General features: G+C 41.8%; 1 protein-coding gene across 2 annotated transcripts in view; it reads right to left on the bottom strand.

Moving 5' to 3' along the window:
• Positions 1-3,174: 3,174 nt before the first annotated feature.
• The window catches only part of Tlr10 (toll-like receptor 10), a 26,528-nt gene continuing 10,448 nt past the window's right edge, over positions 3,175-19,254 (bottom strand). Inside the window, exons 1-3 of one of the 2 annotated variants that reach the window (XM_005391997.2) lie at positions 9,185-9,269; positions 6,667-6,762; positions 3,175-6,191 (exon numbers count right to left, since the gene is read on the bottom strand). In XM_005391997.2, the coding sequence (XP_005392054.1) occupies positions 3,712-6,191; positions 6,667-6,676 (2,490 nt within the window). In that variant the 5' untranslated portion in view covers positions 6,677-6,762; positions 9,185-9,269 and the 3' untranslated portion in view covers positions 3,175-3,711. Of the gene's footprint in view, positions 6,192-6,666; positions 6,763-9,184; positions 9,270-19,254 lie in introns of those variants that run through there. The other variant, XM_013518055.1, reaches the window with a different exon arrangement.

The raw sequence follows: 19,254 nt of genomic DNA, 5'->3' as shown, positions 1-19,254 counted from the left end.
TGTTACACAACAAGATACCTCCGTGCCAAAGAAGCGTCCATGAGGGATAAGAATTTCCAAGGTGTCTATAAGTATGGAAGAACCAAATCAATACGGCAGCACCATTCCAGTGCTCCATCTCAGGGCTTCCACACTGTCAGCCAGCAGGAATGATCTACTTATGAGGTTGCTCACCTTACATGGGGACCTGACCAGCAGTCTTTGAGTTGTACGTTTCACAACTCTGGGATATCTGACTGACCTCATGTTCAAAGCAGAAGGTCAGAAGTCACCTCAGTGGGGAAAAGGGAGGACGGAGACCCATGCAGGTCTGGGTCAGAGCCACAATTCTCCTTCTTGGAGAATACGGCTGGTTGCGGCAGCGCCAGGCCCTGAGGAGGGCTTAGAAAATTCAAAGAAGGCCCCCAGGTGCTGAGATGTGGCCCCGTGGCGGAGGCTTCTCTGGTCCAATGGTGTCCAGCTTACCTAGAGAGGCTGACTGAGCAACAGGGAAGAGGCAGTGGCTGGGATGGGGGATCCATACATCCCATTTGCGGTGATTTGTACAATCTGCAGACTCTGAAGTAGCTCAAGGGCAAGTCCCTGCGGTCAGGCAGCTCCCAAGGAGGAAGTGAGGAGTAATGGAAAATGTGTGGGTGAGGGCCGCAGGGGTGACAACAGGCCATTGCTGGCAGGTCCCAGAAAGTGTCAGCAAAAGTACACTTATTGCAGAGGAAGAACGTCCACTGCTGAGTGAAACTGTGTCCCCGACTTACCAGAGAGGCTCCCACTGAAGCACAGCCTCAGCAGCAGAGGCCCTGCTGGACTTCAGAGGAGCTGGGAGCCCACAGGGGTCCACAAAACGTTTTCTTCAGAGAAAATGAGGAAGGAGTGGCTGTGTGCCAAGCACTGCTCCAGTCAGAGAAGGAAACAACACTTGTGAGCAAACAAACAAAAAATCTCAGTTCCCGAAGAGCTTGCATTTTAGTGGGGGAGGACAGAGAACAGCCAAGATGAACAGAAAAATGGTACTATAATTCTGAAAGCAGCAAATGCTATGGAAAAATGAAATGCAAGTGTCACGGCTTGTGTCTAAACGTCCCCCCAAAGCCTCATGTGGTATAGGTGGGGCTTTTCGGCAGTGGCTGGATCTACAGTGTGTGATGCTGGGATTAAGGCTGTGATGTGGGGATTGATTCATGGTGTGATGTTAGGATTAAGGGTGCCCCCCCTTAGATGTGAGTGCTACCCTTCCTAAGGATAGGTAGACTGAATAGAATATCAGGGGCAGAGGAGGGCTGCTGTTGTCGCTTGCTGCTTGTCACTCACCGCTTGCTGCCTTCTGCTTTGCCACCCTCTGCCCACCATGAACTGTTTCTCCTCTGCGATGTTCCTCTGCCATGCTACCCTGCTGTGGACCCCGCCAACTACCAACTGAAACTTCTGCAAACTGTAAGCTAAGTAAGCCTTTCTGCCTTTAACTTTTGGAGTCAGGTATTTTGTCTCAGCAATGAGACAAGGAACTAAGACAGCAAGGAAAGTGAATAAGGTGCACTGTCACTTTCAGCTAGCTTGTCCAGCAAGTCTTTACTGGGAATGTGACTGGAGCAGTGATTTAAAGGGCAAAGGGAATGTTGCAGTGATTGAGGAAAATGTGAATGGATTTAGAATCTACTTTATTTGGGTTTTCCTACAAATATTTCAAGCTGAGGATTAGAATGTGCGTGTCTTGGTAGAGTGGTCACTTCAAAGCAACTTGGATGCCACCTCCAGACTTGGTCTGCAGGCAAGCGTGAGGTGAGATCAGAACTACAGTGAATGTTTAAATAAAAAACCGAAACTTTATTACAGTAAAAGGCACATTGCTACTAATTATTATATCCCCTCAAAATATTCCCCCTCACTTTGAACATATTTACTTGATCACTCTTGCTATTTTTGTGCTTGCCAGGCAGGTCCTGTGCCGCTGAGCTACATCCCCGGCCCTCTTGCTACTTCCTGAAACAGATCTGAACGTCCTTTTTGTAGTGTCTTTACATAGCATGATTCAAAAATATATACGAGTGCTGCAGCCAAGTGCCATCCAAAGGAAAGGCAGCTCATAACAGCATCACAGTGAGTCCTCATCGACCTTATTCTGGCTCTTTCTAAAAGTAACATGATGGGAAAGGTAAAGGTTTTGAATGGATTCGGGACATCAAGGCAGCCGGGACAGCACAACTGAAGACATCCAGGAAAGAGGACTGCCAGAACTGCTTCAGAAAGGGGCAAGAATGATGAGGCAAGTGCGTCTGAAGGGAGGGAGAGAATTTGAGGTGATTCATGGCAATGTGTTTCTCACTCTAATAATATCTTTTAAATTAAAATTATTAAACATTCACCATATTTTTTATTACACCTCATAGTTCTCACTGTGAGGAGGCAGATATGAGACTGTATATGGAATTGTCCTGGCCCAAACCCTCACCCGAGGTCCCTAACCCTGAATCTGAACGACCCCACAGTTAGCTGCACTTTTGCCCTTGGATGTGGCCCCTGCAACACCTGGAGCTGCGTCTTCCCACAGCTCTGTGGCTCCATGGTTACCTGGGCTTGAAAGGGAGCAGTATCTTAACAGCTGGCTGTCAAAACTGACTTCCTGTCATAGACCGCCTCCAAATCCACACTCAGGAGTGCTTACCGTGCTCGCCCCCTGTGGGGAGTCAGGGCACACCGTCAGAGCCGCTTCAAGTGGCCTGGAGCAGGCTGGGAGGGCCAGGCCCAGCAGTACAGCATGCGAAACAGCAGAACAGATGGGAAACAGCTCGGTGAAGGGGCGCCATGTGAGGCATCCCTGGCAGGCCACCAATGATGACATTTCCTTCAATGCCGCCAGAGGCGGGGAGGCCTGTGGGCAGGCACCACACCAAGCCCAGTGTTCAGGGACGCAAAAGAAGACTGAGCACTCTGGGAAAGAGCCAGGGACTCACAGGGCTTGCTGATGAGGTGAAGGAGGTAAAAGGAGATGGGTGAAAAATTTCAGATACGCACGGCATTTCTTTCTTTTTCATGTGTGGAAACTACAACTTTTTTCCAACTAGGGAATGAAGATCATGTCTGTTTTTGAAATACAACTTTGCAAGTTTTCTTTCTGTGACCTATGAAACTAGAAAAGAAGAATCAAGCAAAATGAGTAGGATGTGTAGGCTTTTCAAATTATCTTAATTTTTTTTATTTGAAAAAGAAATACAGAGTCACTGTAAGCAATTCAACCATTATAGAAAATACAACATAGAAAGCAAATGCTTCCTGTAATCCAACCTTCTAGACCCAAATCACTATTACTATACAGTGTACTGATGTAGAATCTTGTATGCTTTTATTTCAATGTATAAACTAATATATTAATGTAAGTTTCTCTGCACCAGTAAATACAGAACTACCTAATCATTTTAATGGCTGTATAATATTCCATTATAGATGTTTTAGACTTTCTTGAGTCAATCTTTATTTGGAGGACATTTGGGAGGCTTTTCAATTTTTTATGATTATAGACTCTTTTTTACATAAACCTTGGCAAACGTGTGCAGATGTTTCTGAGAATACATTGTTAGAAATCTTTCTAGCGATTGACATGATTTTTTTCATTTTTCCATTCAATAGATATTGCCAAATTGCCATCATAAAGGCTGTATCCACTTATGTCCCAACAATGTATGTGGTCCCTGGTTGCCCTGGGAGTTGGCAGGCACTTTACACACAGTCTGTCCGCATTAGAGAGACAGCAGAACCCCAGGACTCTGCATTCCGTTCTGTGAATGTCTGTAGTTCACACATTTCTCTGGCGTCTATTAAGTTAGCACTGATAGCAGTGCGAAGATTTGCCCAAAAAAGCCCACATTTACGCCTATCCTTGGGCCATTCCCAGTATGCTTTCTTTTCTATGAGAGCTTTCAGCGTATGAAAGTGGGTAGGAATACAGTACAGCGGGATGGGCTCCAGCACGAGGAGAATGGTGTGATCGGAATTGTCAGGGCAGTACGGTTCATAGTGGCACCACTCGCTCTGGACAAAGCTGGGAGACAAAACGAAGATGGACTTGTAGCTCTTCTCAGTGCAGCTAAGGATGTTTTCAGTAATGCTCTTGCTGGGGTCGAAGTTTCTCTCACAAAGACAAAGCAAAACAGAACCATCTTCTTTCTCTAGATTGGGGACCAATTCGTTCCTCACCCAGAGAGAATCACGTGCACTGTATGAAATAAATGCATGGAATTGAACGTTTCTCCTCAGTTGCTCTTGTGCTGCCTTCCTAGCCCTGTGCCATGTCTGCATCCACTGGCCCAGCATCCTGAGATACCAGGGCACATCAAAGTGGAGGAAACAGACAGCCACAGGCATCACCACAACCAGCAAGAGGACGACAGCGGTGACAATCAGCAAAGCTGTGTTGCAAGACAGCTCAGAAAGATAAACATCTTCTAACAGAGTCCCCTTTAGATTCAAAGGGTATTCACAGATGTATGAATCTGGCCATCCAACCATCATGCCCACTGAATGTTTTTCAAGCCGAATGAAGTTTCTTAATTCGCAAGTACACTGGAATGGGTTTTTCCCTGCGTTTAGAGTCTTAACCTCCTGGCAGCTCTGAAAAAACTCCCGAGATGAGCTGAGAATTAAGTTCATTTCAACGTTCAGAACTGAGAGGCCTCGGAAATGACTGCACCCGGGGAGATCAGTTAGAAAATTAAACGCAATATTTAGCTCTTGTAAAGACTTCAGATGAGCAATCTCCTTGGGGACCCTTTGAATTTTGTTATAGTTCAGGTCAAGAATTTGAATATTTCTGGGCAAGCACCTGAAAACAGAATCGGCAAATTTATTAGATGATAAGTTCATGCTGATCAAAGTTTCTGGCCACAAGCAATTTTCATCCTTTCCGTGCTGCAGTAGATTTTGGCTTAGATCCAAGTACATCAAGGCTGTGCGGTTAGCAAAGCAGCTCACTAAGGAAAGGGTCTCCAACTTATTGCCCTGCAGAATCAGAGTGTTCAAATCAGGCAACTGGATTGGATCTTTAAATAGTTCATCTGTTAAGATATTATTGGCAAAATTTAAAGACCGGAAACGTTTAGGAGCATGAGGGAAAAGCATATGCGGCATTTTTGCATCTGATATTGTCAAGTTTTCTATATCCATTTTTGTGAAAAGCAAGTAGATTCTATCTTGTGGAACGGAAAAAACTCTGAAATGGATGTGCTCCAGTCTTACAGCTTTCATGACAGAATCTGAGTAGTCAAATGAATTGTGGTCAAGATACACCTGCCCTCCAAACATCATATCCTGGATCTGGAAGTATTCCACTGACGTGTGCCAAACAAACTGGAAGATGAGGAGAAGGTCATCCCACAGTAAATCAACTTTGCTAAATAACAGAGTAGATGTCTTGGAATTCTCTGAAGTAAGATGTCGTGGAGGGCCGTCATTTAAAAACTGACTTTTGCCGTCTATATTTGTCATTTGCAATATTCTTGAAGTCTTGAGTCCATCACACAAAAGAACCCAGAAATGTACTTCCATTGGTAAAATTATGTGAAGTTTTGTTGTGTTTAAGAGGGGCAGGCTGCCTTCCTCGTAGTGAGAAAGACTTCTCAGCCCAAAGAAGACAGTGTTGAGATGCAAATGAGCAATTTTCTGGAAATCTGATTTTTGTATTTTTGCTCCACTCAAACCTAGGGTTTCCAGCTGTGTCATGTTACCAACCTCCTCGCAAATGGGCACAGTTTCAAAGTCATTAAAGGAAAGATCTAAATGTCTGAGAGCTGCCAGTGGGTGCCAAGTTACTATCTTCAGTCTATTGTAAGACAGATCTAAATATCTTAACTCCTTGCTAAATTCAAAGATCTTGATATCCAGCTCTTGGATTCTGTTATGGGATACAATTAAAGCTCTCAGTTTGGAGACAGAATGAAAATCTGAACTCTGGAGTTGAAATAAGAGGTTGTAGGATAAATCCAGTGTGGTCGTGGCTGGAGCCAGGTCTGTGGGAACCTTTCTTAGAGCCATGTTGGAGTAGTTGGTAGCCAATTCCTTTCCTTCTGGAAGTTTTGGAGCCCAGCCTTCTACCGACACAACAATATTACAAAATATATAAATGTTCCTGATAAGTCTCATTGTATTTCCAAGTGTCTTATTACTTGTTTCCTCATTTGAATCATGAAGGTGTGTCCACATCCCTAGAAAGACAGCATACCATAATGGTTTTTAAAATTGGTTCATTGTATAGGTTTTTTTAATGCCAATATCTGCCTATATTCATGAAGAGGTTGCAATGAAGTCTCAACCTGTATATTGAATCTTGGACTTGATCCCAGAGCCATGGCCGAGAGAGCTCCAAGTCAGTTACTGCACATACCATGTTCCCATCACGGAGACAAATCAGAGTTCTCAGAGGGCAGAGTAGGTGGTAGAATCCCCCACGTATACACACACCTCCCAACCTTGCTTAGGAACTACTTTGTTAGGTCAAAACCCATACCCTCCTCCATATTTCCTTAATAGCCTTAGATAGTCCTAAGATTTTAAGAGGATTGAAAGTAACATTTTATCAACAAATATTGTGGGCTCTTGAATTACTATCATGGAGTTGCTCCTCACCTTTCTGTTTATGAGTCTAGAGAGTCCCTGCGTCTGACCTTCACCAACACTTACCCGTATACATGGGAGGTGCAAATCACAGGAGCAGAATGACTCGGGTCCTTGTGCCTCTGCTTGTCTTCAGGCTGGTGGCCAAAGAAACCTAGGTCACTGACAAATAATAACAATACATAGTGATTAAGAACAGTTCCCCTTTCTTGGAAGCTTTCAAAGTGCCAAGATACATATTAAATGCTGCATATATACACTCTTTGCACAGTCTTGGTGAATACACGTTCAACATGTATACGAATGAACGGACGATATCATTTCACCCTCTAGCACAAGATGGCACATAATATGATTTCAAAACTATGTGTCAAATGCGTAAATTCACGTTGTGGATTCTTGGAGGGGTGAGGTGCATGATGGTTAAAGAGTAGGTTTGGTGCTAGGAACCCAGAGGTCTGTGTTCAAGTCCAACATTTACCAGTGACTGGCTATGTAACTTGGACCATTTATTTAACCTCTGAAAGCTTTAGTATCATCTGTTAAATGAGGCTTACAAAATAGATGATGCATACAATTATTTAGTGTCATGCCTACCTTATCACACATAAGCAGTTATCAGGCCCAAGACAAAAATAAGGCAAGTCAGGGACAAATTTTAAGGGAGTAACAAGGAATTCAGTAATCAAGAAATGGCTTTAATGAAATATTTAAAAATTCAAATGTTATGTGAAAGTCCACATTGAAAAAATATAAAAAAATTTTTGCACTTTGGGATGCTGAAGCAGGAGGATTGCAAACTTGAGCCCAGCTTGGGCAACAAGTGACTTAATGAATCACTGTTTCAAAATAAAATAAATTTTAAAAGGCTGGGAATGTGGCTCTGTACAAAGACTCTGGGTTCAATACCAGTACTGCCAAAAAAGAAAAATCATAGGTAAGATCAGCACTGAAGAATTTTTCTTTAGCCTCAGGCTCCAGTGTGGCTTGGAAGGTCTCCTTGTCCCCCACTCAATTTAATCATTAAGTTGAGAAAGGTGATTTTAGTGTTATCATCTCACAAAGCACGTTCTTTACTTTGATATTCTAGGCGTGGGAGCCACCTCCCTTGAAGAAGGTAGCAGAATCTACCCTGGCTTCGGAGTTTCCATCTCTTACACACTTCCTCCCTGCCCAATACCACAGCTGAATCTGGAAGTGTAACAAGAGAGGAACTAACTCTTTTTGAACTTCTCTTAATATAAGTAAAAATAAGGTCTTCTCTCTCAGGCAATGCATAGGTAGGATGGCATTTTAGAAAAATGGAATATAAACTTTTGATGAAAGATGCACACAGGATACTACTGTTATATTATTACTACTATGCTGAAGGTAGATGAAAAGCAGAGAATGACTTCCCTTAATAGATTGCAGTTTAAAAGTGCAAGTACAAAGACACGTGAAATAGCAATTGGTGGTTTGCTGAAGAATGCATACTTCATTACCTGGGAATTTCTCTTTTCCCAATAATACCATGATATAGAGAAAGGTTTTAAATTTCATTGAATGCGGAAGAACCGTTGTTACATAACAATAAGAACAAAAGAATGATATTTTTTGAGCATCTCTTATGTGTCCAACACAGAGCTAAGTGTTTCCTGTACTCTCTCTTATTCAGTCCTCTCAGCAACCCAACAAAACGGCGGAGACTATTACCCCTGTTTTACCAGTGTAGGAGCTGACACCCACAGGTTTAGTAACTTGCCCTTAAGCAGTGGAGAAGGAGTTTAAACTCAGAGCTCTCTGGTGCCTGCTGAGTGGTAGTTAAACTCAAACTGAAGGCAGATGAGACCCTGAAATGACGTGGCTCAGGGTATGATGGCTGAGGTCTTTCCTTTGACCTGGCTGGCCGCCCAGGGGCCTCTTCCTTCCCCCCAGCCCCATGTCCTCTCTCCGAGTGGTGAATGGCTAGGTGCCGCAAAGCCCAGAGACGCTGCCGATGTACAACTACATTAAGAGAGTTCTAAGTTCACGTGAAGCAGAACTCGGGGTGCACACGTCCCTAATTAACAGCTCCGTGTAGGGGGTCTGTGACCCGAACTCAACAGTGGCCACATGGTCCTCCTTGGCCACTTTGAACTTCTGAAGGAAATCGCACTGGACAAGATCTGTCCACCCACCCCAACTTTTACACATGCACCACAGATGCGGAGCTGTTGGACGGGGTGAAGGACCACAGGTATGCTTCAGCCACACATCTCAGCCAGCAGATGTTGGTAACAGGATCACTGGCAAATGAAAGCCAGGAAAAAAATTTTTGCCCTAATGCCTGGGACCATCCACACTGAATCAGCTGATGAAGTTAACTTGCAATCAGTGACAGAAAAGCCAAACCCACGAGCACCGGCAGAATGATTGCTCCGATCAGTAGCCCCACACTCACTCATCACTAATCTTTAGGCAAAGTAATGCAGACTCAAAAATCTGAGTATGTCTGCTTTGCTTCCATCCGTACAAACTCAAATTATCCCCTCTTTAGAAAGGCCCGTGAAACCCTTATTTCATTTTCACAAATGTTGCAACAAACAGAGCTAACAGTTCTTACCGCGGGGCTGGCACCCTCTTGGAGAGCTGCAGGTGCGTGATGTTCGTTGACACCGTCAGAATTGGCTGCAGGAGTGGATTACAAACAGTTTCTGTGATGCTAAATCCCTTTCCCCCTCTACTGTATGCAAGTGGCATTACATGTGACACAAATTCGGTATCAGGTAAGTGCAGTTTTTATTGTGGTAAAATAAACGTAACGGAAACTTATCATTTTAACCATTTGTAAGTGTGCAAGTGAGCGGAATTAACTGTACTCACATGGTTGTGCAACCATCACCACCATGCAGCTCCAGAGTGTTTCATCATCTCAAATTGCAACTCCAAGCCCACTAATCATAAGTGCCCATTTCTCCCTCTGTTCAGCCGTTGGTAACTACAAGTCTACTCTCTGTCTCTGTGAATTTGTGTACTCTAGAGGCGGTAGGTAAGTGGAATCTTACAGGATCTGTTATTTTGTGGCTGACTTGTTCCACCTAGCATGTTTCCAAGGTTCTCCCGTGTTATAACATGTGTCAGAATATCCTTCCTTTTAAGGCTAAACATTCCAATGTATGCATATGCTATTGCTTGTGCGTTCACCCATCAATAGATAACACTGCTAAACCCTGGGTGAACAAATAGCTCTTCAAGTTGCTGCTTTCAATTCTTTTGAGTATATGAGGTGCAACAAAAATATGGTGCATGTTTACAATTTTTAAAATTATTACAGTACAAGACACATTGGCATTAATCACCTTCAAAATACTCCCTCTCACCTGGAACATACTTGTCCAGTCATCCTTGCCACTTGCTAAAGCAATTCTGGAAGCCCCTTTCATGAGTGTCTTTACTTGTGCTATCATGGCTGCCTCGATGTCCTGAACTGATTCAAAGCATTTCTCTTTCATTGTCATTTTGACTATGGAGAAGAGCCAGAAGTCACACAGATCTAGTGACTAGGTGGATGCGGACATACCATAATATTTTTATTTAACAGAAAGTGCAGTATGTGTTTGATCAATGAGGGGAGATCAGAGTATGTGGTAAATGTTTAAATAAAAATATTTGTTACAGTAAAAGACATATTGGAATTAATGCCCCTCAAAATATGCCTCCCTCACTTTGAACACATGTATTCCATCATTCTTGGCAATGTGTCTTTTTTTGTAATAAGTTTTCTTTAAACTTAAGCATGTACCATATGTCTTTTTGTATACCTCGAAGTGGCATTACTGAGCCATATGGTAATTCAATGTTTAACCTCTTGAAGAGTTCCCACCCTGCTTTTCCACAGCATCTTAGAGCTCTCTGATGGTCCCTTACTTCAAGGTCCCACTGCGTGGCGGGTGGACAAATGGTGACGAGAAGGAATAGGAACCAGGCTTTGTAATTTCAGAAATCTCATTGGAAGAGGTTGGAAGGAGTTACCTAGAGGCCTTGTCTTGAGGTAAAGAGATAAAATTGACGTGATATTTTTTATGTTGGCTGCAGAGTACAGATCATTGTTTTCAGACACACTTGATGTCTTACTTATGCATAGGATTTAAGGGAAGTGGCTGGAGATGTCCAATGAAGATAAAAATTTCCAAATGGATTTGCTCACAGAAGGAAGGGCCAAGTAACACCAGTTTGCTCTCTTGCCCACCATACACAAGCAAGCATGTCTGCCTTACACACACACACACACACACACACAGAAAACAGTGTTACACACACACCCATCAGGAATAGTGGATAGTCCCAACTTGTTGAATGAACTAATCTCTAAAATATTTTTCATTTCAGAAAGTATGATCAGCACATTCATGTTGTATATTTCCTTCTCAAGAGAAAAAAATCACTTGGAGTTTTGTTGTTCAAAGACACATTCTTCCTCTGTCCAGAGATGTCTTAGTTAACTTTTCTCATTGCTGGCACAAAATACCTAGCACCTAAGGTTAAAGAGAGAAAAGCTTATTTAGCTCGCAGTTTGTAGAGGTTTCAGTCGATAATCAGCTGGCTCCAAGGCAGGGTGGCTCATGGCAGAGGGGCAACTGTTCATGGTGGTGGAAGACAGCAAAAGCAACAAAAGAGAGCAAGCACTTCTTTCTGTCCCTTGTATTGTATTCAGTCTGCTGGGATTAGGGCGGTGCCAAAACCAATCAGTGGACTGATCCAGCAATCACTCAGCCTTAATCCCAGTATTGCACTATGAATCAATCACACACTCTAGATTCAGCCACCTTGGAAAAAACCCTGTCACCGCATGAGGTTTGGGAGACAACTAGACACAAACCAGAACAAGAGACCAATATGTTTCAACACTTTCCACTATCAGCAAATGGAGAAGTTTTTAATTTTTGATTCGTTAACCAAAAACAAGTTGCTCCAAGTAAGGGAATCATCATCACCAAGTCTGTGGTAGTGCCGGAGTGCAGGAAGTGTTCCATACTGGATACTGGCTAATTCTCACCACCCAATGCAGAGCATATGGGAGAGTCCCACCTGACAGAAGGGGTAACTGGTTGAGAGTGAATAAGAAACTTGCCCAAAGTCATCATCTAGTAAGAGACAGAACCAAGACTCAAGACTGAGTGGGTTTTGTTCCAAAGCCCCTAACTTTTTCATTCCTCCGTGTTCCCAAGAATTTATGCACTACTCCCACCTTCACTGGGGATTTGTAAAATCTCTAAAACGTTTGTTCACAAACAGCAGCAAAGAATAGTATGCTCAGGACCCCTTGTGCAGATAACTTTGCTATGTAATGTTTTCATCCTTTTAAAATCTGCCTTGTCCCTCTTCCCCTCCCTTCTTCCCCTCCCTTCTTCCCCTCCCCCTCCCCATATCTCTCTCCCTCTCTCTGCATGCACATATACATTCTCTCTTTTCTGCATTCCTCTCAATCCAGACTTCTGCCTGCCGTATTTCTGCCTTCATATACTGGTTGCAAAGAACAGAACACCCAAGGTCACCTTGAGTGGCTGGAGGTTTGTTTTAAAGGTGCATAGGAAGTAAGGAAACACAAGAGGATCACAGCTAGGCCTCACAGAGCCTGAGCAAAAGCTTCATCCCTGGTGCCCCAGCCATCTTGCACCCTCCCTATGTTCTCAGCTCTAGCTAAGACTTGGCTTCACCTCAACACTTCCTTGATCTGCTTCTCTTTCTACTGCCAGCTTTTCTTCTGCTCTGTCTTCCCTTCTGTTTCTTCCCACAGCGTTTTCCCCTGGCTTACAGTCAGAGTTAAGGCTCATCTTAACGATATTTCCTCCAAGGTGAGAAATCTCAGCATTCAAAATGGAGTCTCTCCATTGGGCAAAGAACTATGCACCACTGAGAGTCGGCTGCTCTCTCACATCTTGCTCTTGGTAGGGCCCAGAGCCCTCATCCACTCCAGTCAGAAATATCATGTGACAGAGCTGGTTTCAGATGGAAAGAAGGGCCTAGCTCCTCCCTCCACAAGGACACTGGCTATGGCTTGGTATGAAGCATAAATGAGGCTCCACTGCTTTTCATTATACATGAAAAGTAAGTGAAAATGGTGACAGCCGTCATTTCTTCTGAGTGACATATTAAAGGTAGCAAATTTCCCACATTAGGAAATTCAAATAGTGTATCAATTTATTTACTACACTTGATTGAAAATTGAAATTGAAAAATTTTAATTCAAACAAATTCAAGTGGTCTTAAATATGTAGCAGCAATGGCTAGGCATGGTGGCACATGCCTGTAATCCCAGCACTTGGGAGGCTGAGGCAGGAGGATCACTGAGTTCAAGGTCAGCCTGGGCTCTATAAAGACTTCAAATCAGCCTAAACTATATAAGGAGACCCTGTCTCAAAAAAAAATATGCAGCAGTAAAAACTAACTAAAAATAATGCAAGTCAGAAAAGTAGCTTAAAGTTTTCTAGTAATCACATTTTAAAAGGCAAAGATTAAATTAATATATTTATGGAATCCATCATATTAAAATACTTTTTGCAAGTACTCTGTGTAAAAAGAACGAAGACATCTTACATTTTCTTTATACAATGCTTTTACAGTCTGCTGTGTTTTATATTTACAGCACATTTCACTTCAGACTTGCCATATTTCTCTCAGTAGCCATATGTGGGTAGCAGCCACCATATTGGACAAATAGGACTGGAGCCTTAAGTTAGTAAATGATCATCCAGTAATTAGCAATCTGGAACTCTAATGTGTCCATATTTTCCCCAGTAATGCCAAATACTTGCTGTTTTTCATTTCTCTACCAGCTACCTTCTGACTCCAGCTCCTGTTCCCTTTCTCAACCTATTACACTTCCTCTGGAAAGGACCCTGTTGGAGAGATGGTTATAGTATTGCATAGACAATGGTGTACTGTATTCTGCAATCACCTCCTGACTTTGCCTGCAGCAACCTCACATCAGCTACTTGAAACTGACCATGGTGGGAGTATTTACAGCATGAAGCAGACAAACATTATAAATCAACTATAACACTGATGGGTTTTTCGCCTTAATAAAAATTCTGCTAAGTCATCATGGTGGGGAGCCAATATGGCGTGGCCCACTGGAGGCCATGTGGCAGGCTCCGCCTTCCTCCCCCTTGGTCATATTACAACTTCCTACTTCCTTTTTACAACATCCTGTTTCCCTCTTCCTGTCCCGTGTCCAATCACTGCTTGCCAAGTCCCACAGACCATCCCCTAAGCCCTACCCACAGCCTGGCTCTGTACAGCCTTTGTTCCCCTGGCCAGGCCCTCAGAAGCTCCATGTCCTCCCTTTATGCTATGGTCTTCTCTGTGCCCACAATGAAGACATTTTTTACTTTGCTCTATTTTTATCTGCGTCAAAAAATCTAACAAAACACTAAAAATCTCTCAGCACCTCTGTCCTCAGAAATCATCCTAAATCCTATAGAATAAGAAAGTAAAGAATAGGTGTTGGAAGTAGGATGAGGAAGAGAAGAGGGAGGATAAAAAATATTAAAGAAATATTATAGAGAAAAAGGAAAGGAGTGGGAGGGATAAGTGGAAAGGATAGAGGATAAAAGAAGAAAGAAAAAGATAGGAAAAAGAATGGGCAACAACAAGATGAAGGAAAGTAGATGGAATGCAAAGGACAAGAAGGGAATGGGGACAGAAAGAATAGCTAAAATAAAATATATAAGTTGAATAAGAAGTGGCAAAAGAATAAATGGAAAAGAATAGGGAAAAGTCTAGATTTCTCATCTAGACAGTTATTCTTATAACCTTATTAATGAGTTGGTTAGTGTTGACATTAGGCAGAGAAGCAGGGATTCTTTATATAATAAACACCTTATCAAATGCATCAGCATGAAGAATTCCCCTAGATTTCCTTGCTTGTATCCAAATGAGCTGTTATTTTGATTGAATATGAAAAAAATTACACGCTGAATTATGATGAGTACGGTATTTTCTAATAATCTAATATTCTGCTAGAGTTAGCTCATGCCAAGGATGAGAGCCAAGTTTTAAATTTCAAGGATACTGTAAGCCAGTTGTTAAAACAACCATTATTAAATACAATTACATGTAATTATATTTAAATGAAACTATCTTAAGAACAAAGTGATTAAGTACTCAGAACTTGTCACCTCCTAAATATTATACTATATATTTACTATTATGATCTTGAGCTATTTACCTCTATTTTATCCTTATAGTGGCAGTATTATACTGGGATATTCATTCTCATCTCTTTCCAACTCCACCTTTAATAATGTAATTAGTTGTGGATGGAGATTTATGCCACAAAATAACTGACAAACTATACATCAAGATTTTGCCTATTGTTCTGTTAATTTCTTAGACTTATGAAAATGATGAAGAAAATGTTAACAGTTTGTCAAAGCTTTTTCTTGGTTTTTTCCTTTATTTATTACACACAATTCCATCTGCTGCCATTTTATATCTCATTAAATTTGAGAGGAAGAAAGATAAGGAGGAAGGAAAGAAGAGAAGAAAGGAAAGAAGGAAAGAAGGAAGAAAAGAGCATTTCTGCAATTTTATGGGTCACTTTTTTTTAAAAGCAACAGTTTGGCAGAGATTTACATGCACACCACCTCGTAAATTGTTCAGTGTGGATATCATTATGACCTGTGTAAATACTGAGGCAGACCTAAAAACGTCATACTACCTGAGATGACAGTTCATCATTACACTTCTTGATTTTCCTCTGATAATTGCCTTGTCTTTTATTTTGTTAACTTTCTATCTGTGATGACTTTCCCCCAGTCAAATAACTCTTAAGCCAAAATTTTAATGTAATCAAATCTATGAAATAAACAACCACCTGCTTCAAATAACTTTCTGTCATCTTGCTCCAGTTAAGACTGTATGTTTCTATAACTGCTGTAAAGCTAATATCCTCTGTAGTTAACCAACACTCTGGAACGTCCTTGACCCACATTAAACCTCCTGTTCTCTGGAAAGCATAGCCTCTCCTTTCCTGTTTCCTCCCAGTTATAATGGAATATATCCTCCTTAGTTCCCTGAGAAAGAGCATACTGTGATTAACTTTGAGAGCAAACTTCAATGTTGTACCTCATATTTGATCGATTCAGTACAAAATTCTAAGTTTCAAATAACTTTCCCACACAATTCATATTTCCTACATTCTAGTATTTTATTGAGATGAACACTACGATTTTTAATGTCTGATTCTTTGTATGCGCTGCGGTTTGCTTGTTTTGGTTTTTTTCCTTTCTCTCTCTGGGAGTTTGAAAGATCATTGTCCTAAAATTTCAAGAAGAAATGCCTTGGTCTGGGTTTTTGGACTGTTCACCTTGCTGGGCACTGTTAGGAGATTCATGTCCTTTGGTGAAATTTCTGTTTAATTTCTTTTTTAACATCTTCCCTTTCATATTCTCTTCCTGGGACACTTAGGTGGGTGTGGATTTCCCAGAATTAGGATCTGATTTTTTTTCTGTCTTTTTTTCCCCTTGAATTGGCAACTTACCATTTTGTTCTAACTTTTTAGAAATTCCCTTAGCATATTTTCCAATGCTTTTATTTCTTTGGCACATTATGTTATCAAATTTTAAGTACCAAGAACTACTTATAATTTGAAGCTCTTGTGGAAGAGAGGTGTACATCTTTGCAGGCCTACCTGTGACTGGATTATTGAGAGAGAACTCTCCTGTCTCTTGACTTTTGAAGGCATATTGTTTGGGAGCTTGTTGACTAATGTCTTATTACTTTCCTTTCTTTTTTTTTTTTTTTTTTTGTACCAGGAATTGAACTCAGAACCTTGCACTTTCCAGGAAGGCACTGTGCTGGTGAGCTATATCCCTGGTTTATTACTTTCTCATTGCTGGAGTGTTTCAAATTTTTCACTGCTGTAAATGACCCTGCAATGGACCTAGTTGTGAACATTTTTCTACATTACTTTTCCCCCCTTAGAATAGATTCCTAAAAGCATAATTACTACATCAAAAAAGATGACTATTTTATTTATTTATGGGGGGATGTTGAGACAGGTCTAGCTAGGTAGTTTGGGCTGGCCTTGAACTCACTACGTAGCCCAGGCTGGCCTCAAACTAGCTGTGATCCTCCTCTCTCAGTTTTCTGAATACTGGGATTACAGGTGTGCACTACTATGCCCAGCAGATCATGATGACTTTAAAGCTCTCAGTACATATTACCAAGTTACTTTTCTCTCCTATTATCATGCTATAAAAGACCCATTGTGCTATGAACTCATGGTATGCAAAGCTGAGAAAAATGGAACTATGTTAGTCTCAATTCTTGTGGAGTTTCCTTGAGCCATATGTGAGACTAAATAGTTAGTTTTGTGACCTTTTGCAGGCCACCTGCTTCTTTCCAATCAAAGAGGTCAGAGAGGATGAGGGAAGTTAAAAACTAATAGAGAATTTTAGGAGAAGATTTTGTTGTTTATGAGTCCTATTTACCCTCAAAAAGGAGAGGTGGGTTGTGCTCCCTTACTTCAACCCTAGAAAAGATAGCTTCAACTGAATAATTTAGGAAGCTTGCTATGCAAACCATAATTTGGGAGACATATTGGACCAATACAATTCACACGTGAAAATCTAAAGGCCTTGGCTAGCTACTCTAAGGGTACATTTTACAAGCAATGTAATCGAGGCTTTGATGGACTTCTCTGAGGTCATCCACAGAGAAGTGATGAAGATAGAATTAAAATCCAGACCTGATTCTGAGCTTACATAGTTACTTACTGTGTAATGCTTCTCATGTAACTGTGAAATCTTTCTTATTTTCTTTTTTTTTTTTTTGGTTTTTCTCCGGTACCGGGAACCGGAACTCATGACCTTGCGCTTGCCAGGCAGGCACTTTTGCCGCGGAGCTAAATCCCCAGCCCCCTTTCTTATTTTCAGAACTCTATACTTATGCATACTTTCAGCTGAATTCTTCAGCAGGGAACTCCACCAGTACAATTTCAAACTCTCAGCAACCTTCTAAAACACTACTTATTAGATCAATAGTTTGTATGTAGAAGTGATCCAACTTCTCCAAATAGTGAGTTAGGTAAACTCTAAGTGACTCTGTGCCTCTCCTCTGAGATTCTTTCACACTTACAATATTTTATTGGCTGAATTATGCCTCCTGAAATTCACATGTTGCAGTCCTGATCCTCCATACCTAAGAGTATGATCTTTTTTGGAAATGGGATCATTGTAGATGTGGTTAGTTATGATGAGATCATTAGGGCAGGCTCTAAGCCAGTACCACTGGGGTCCTTACCAGAAAGGGAAATTTGGACACAGATGTGGACAGGCATAGAGAGATGATATAAAGAGGTGCAGGGAGAAAACAGTCACATATGAAGGTCCCACCGCCCCCTCAAAAGGAGCCAACTGTGCCCACACCTTGCTATTGACCTGCTAGACTCCAGAACCACAGGACAATATATTCCAGTTGTCTAGGCTACCCACTCATGGCACTTTCTACAGTTCTCTCTGAAATGTAACTAGAACTGCTTCCTGAATGCTTGAAACTCTATTGTGAAATCTTGGAGTTCAACACAGGAAGTGCTCTCATCCTAGACAAAATGGGAAAATCCAGTTCATAATAACTGTTGCAACTCTACTGTAGAATAAGAGATTTCATGGGTTTTTTAAGCATACGTTTCACTTTTTAGCATACATTTCATGGTTTGAATTTGCTTTCCCACAGAAATTTAAATGTTTCCATATCCCCAATTTCCAACTCCATAGCTTGACTTTTAAGATCCTTAACAATATCTTAATATAATTTTCTGCACTTGCTTCCTAACATAGTTTTCATAAACCCTATGGTCCAGTCAGGCTGGAACACCAGTCCGAGAATAGTGCTGGGTATTCCTGCCTTTGCTGTCTTCACCTGTCTGTTTGAAACAGCTTCTCCATTCTTCAACACATCCTGAAAACTCCAGTTAAAGTCTTCCTTCAAGCCCCTATGGAAAAATCATCATTACCCTTGCACCACTGTGGCAAAATATCCGACACAAACAACTGAAAAGAAGAAGAAAGATTTGTTTTGGCTCATGATTTCAGGGGTTTCAGTCCATGGTTTGCTGGTTTCACTGCTTTGAGCTGAGGTGAGGCAGAAACACCATAGCTATGGTGGAGGAAAGAGGCATACCTCACCCCAGGGCAGCCAGGAGGAAGGACACAGAGACAGCATAAGACAGAGAAAGACAGAGAGCCAGAGAGAAAGCAGCCGGGGACCACATACAGTCCCAAAAGTCCTCAACTAGACCCAACCTCCAGTTTCCATCACCCCCTAATAATGCAATCACATTATGATCTCATTAATGGATTAATCCCCTTCATCAATATAGAGCCCCATCACTCCATCATTTCTCAAAGCCCATCAGCTGGCAACCAAGCTGTGTTGGTTTGGGGCTTATTTTGCAAGGGGAGACAATACCATACAGGACACATATTTTATATGATTATTTATAATAATCACCCAAAGCACCTTATACAAAAGAGTGCAGGAAATCTGTCCACACACTAAGACCAAGGAATCCAGCTGAGGGCCTGGATCCCACGGAAATGTCCTGCATGAGTTCAGCTGAAGACCTAGAGCCCATAACAATGCCTCCCATGAATCCAACTGGAGGCCTAGAGCCCATAACAATATCTC

This window comes from Chinchilla lanigera, unplaced genomic scaffold (genome assembly GCF_000276665.1).
Source record: "Chinchilla lanigera isolate Chin_1 unplaced genomic scaffold, ChiLan1.0 scaffold00042, whole genome shotgun sequence".
Lineage (NCBI taxonomy): Eukaryota > Metazoa > Chordata > Mammalia > Rodentia > Chinchillidae > Chinchilla > Chinchilla lanigera.
Note: the sequence above shows the minus strand (reverse complement) of the source record. Positions and strands in the feature narration are given on the sequence as shown.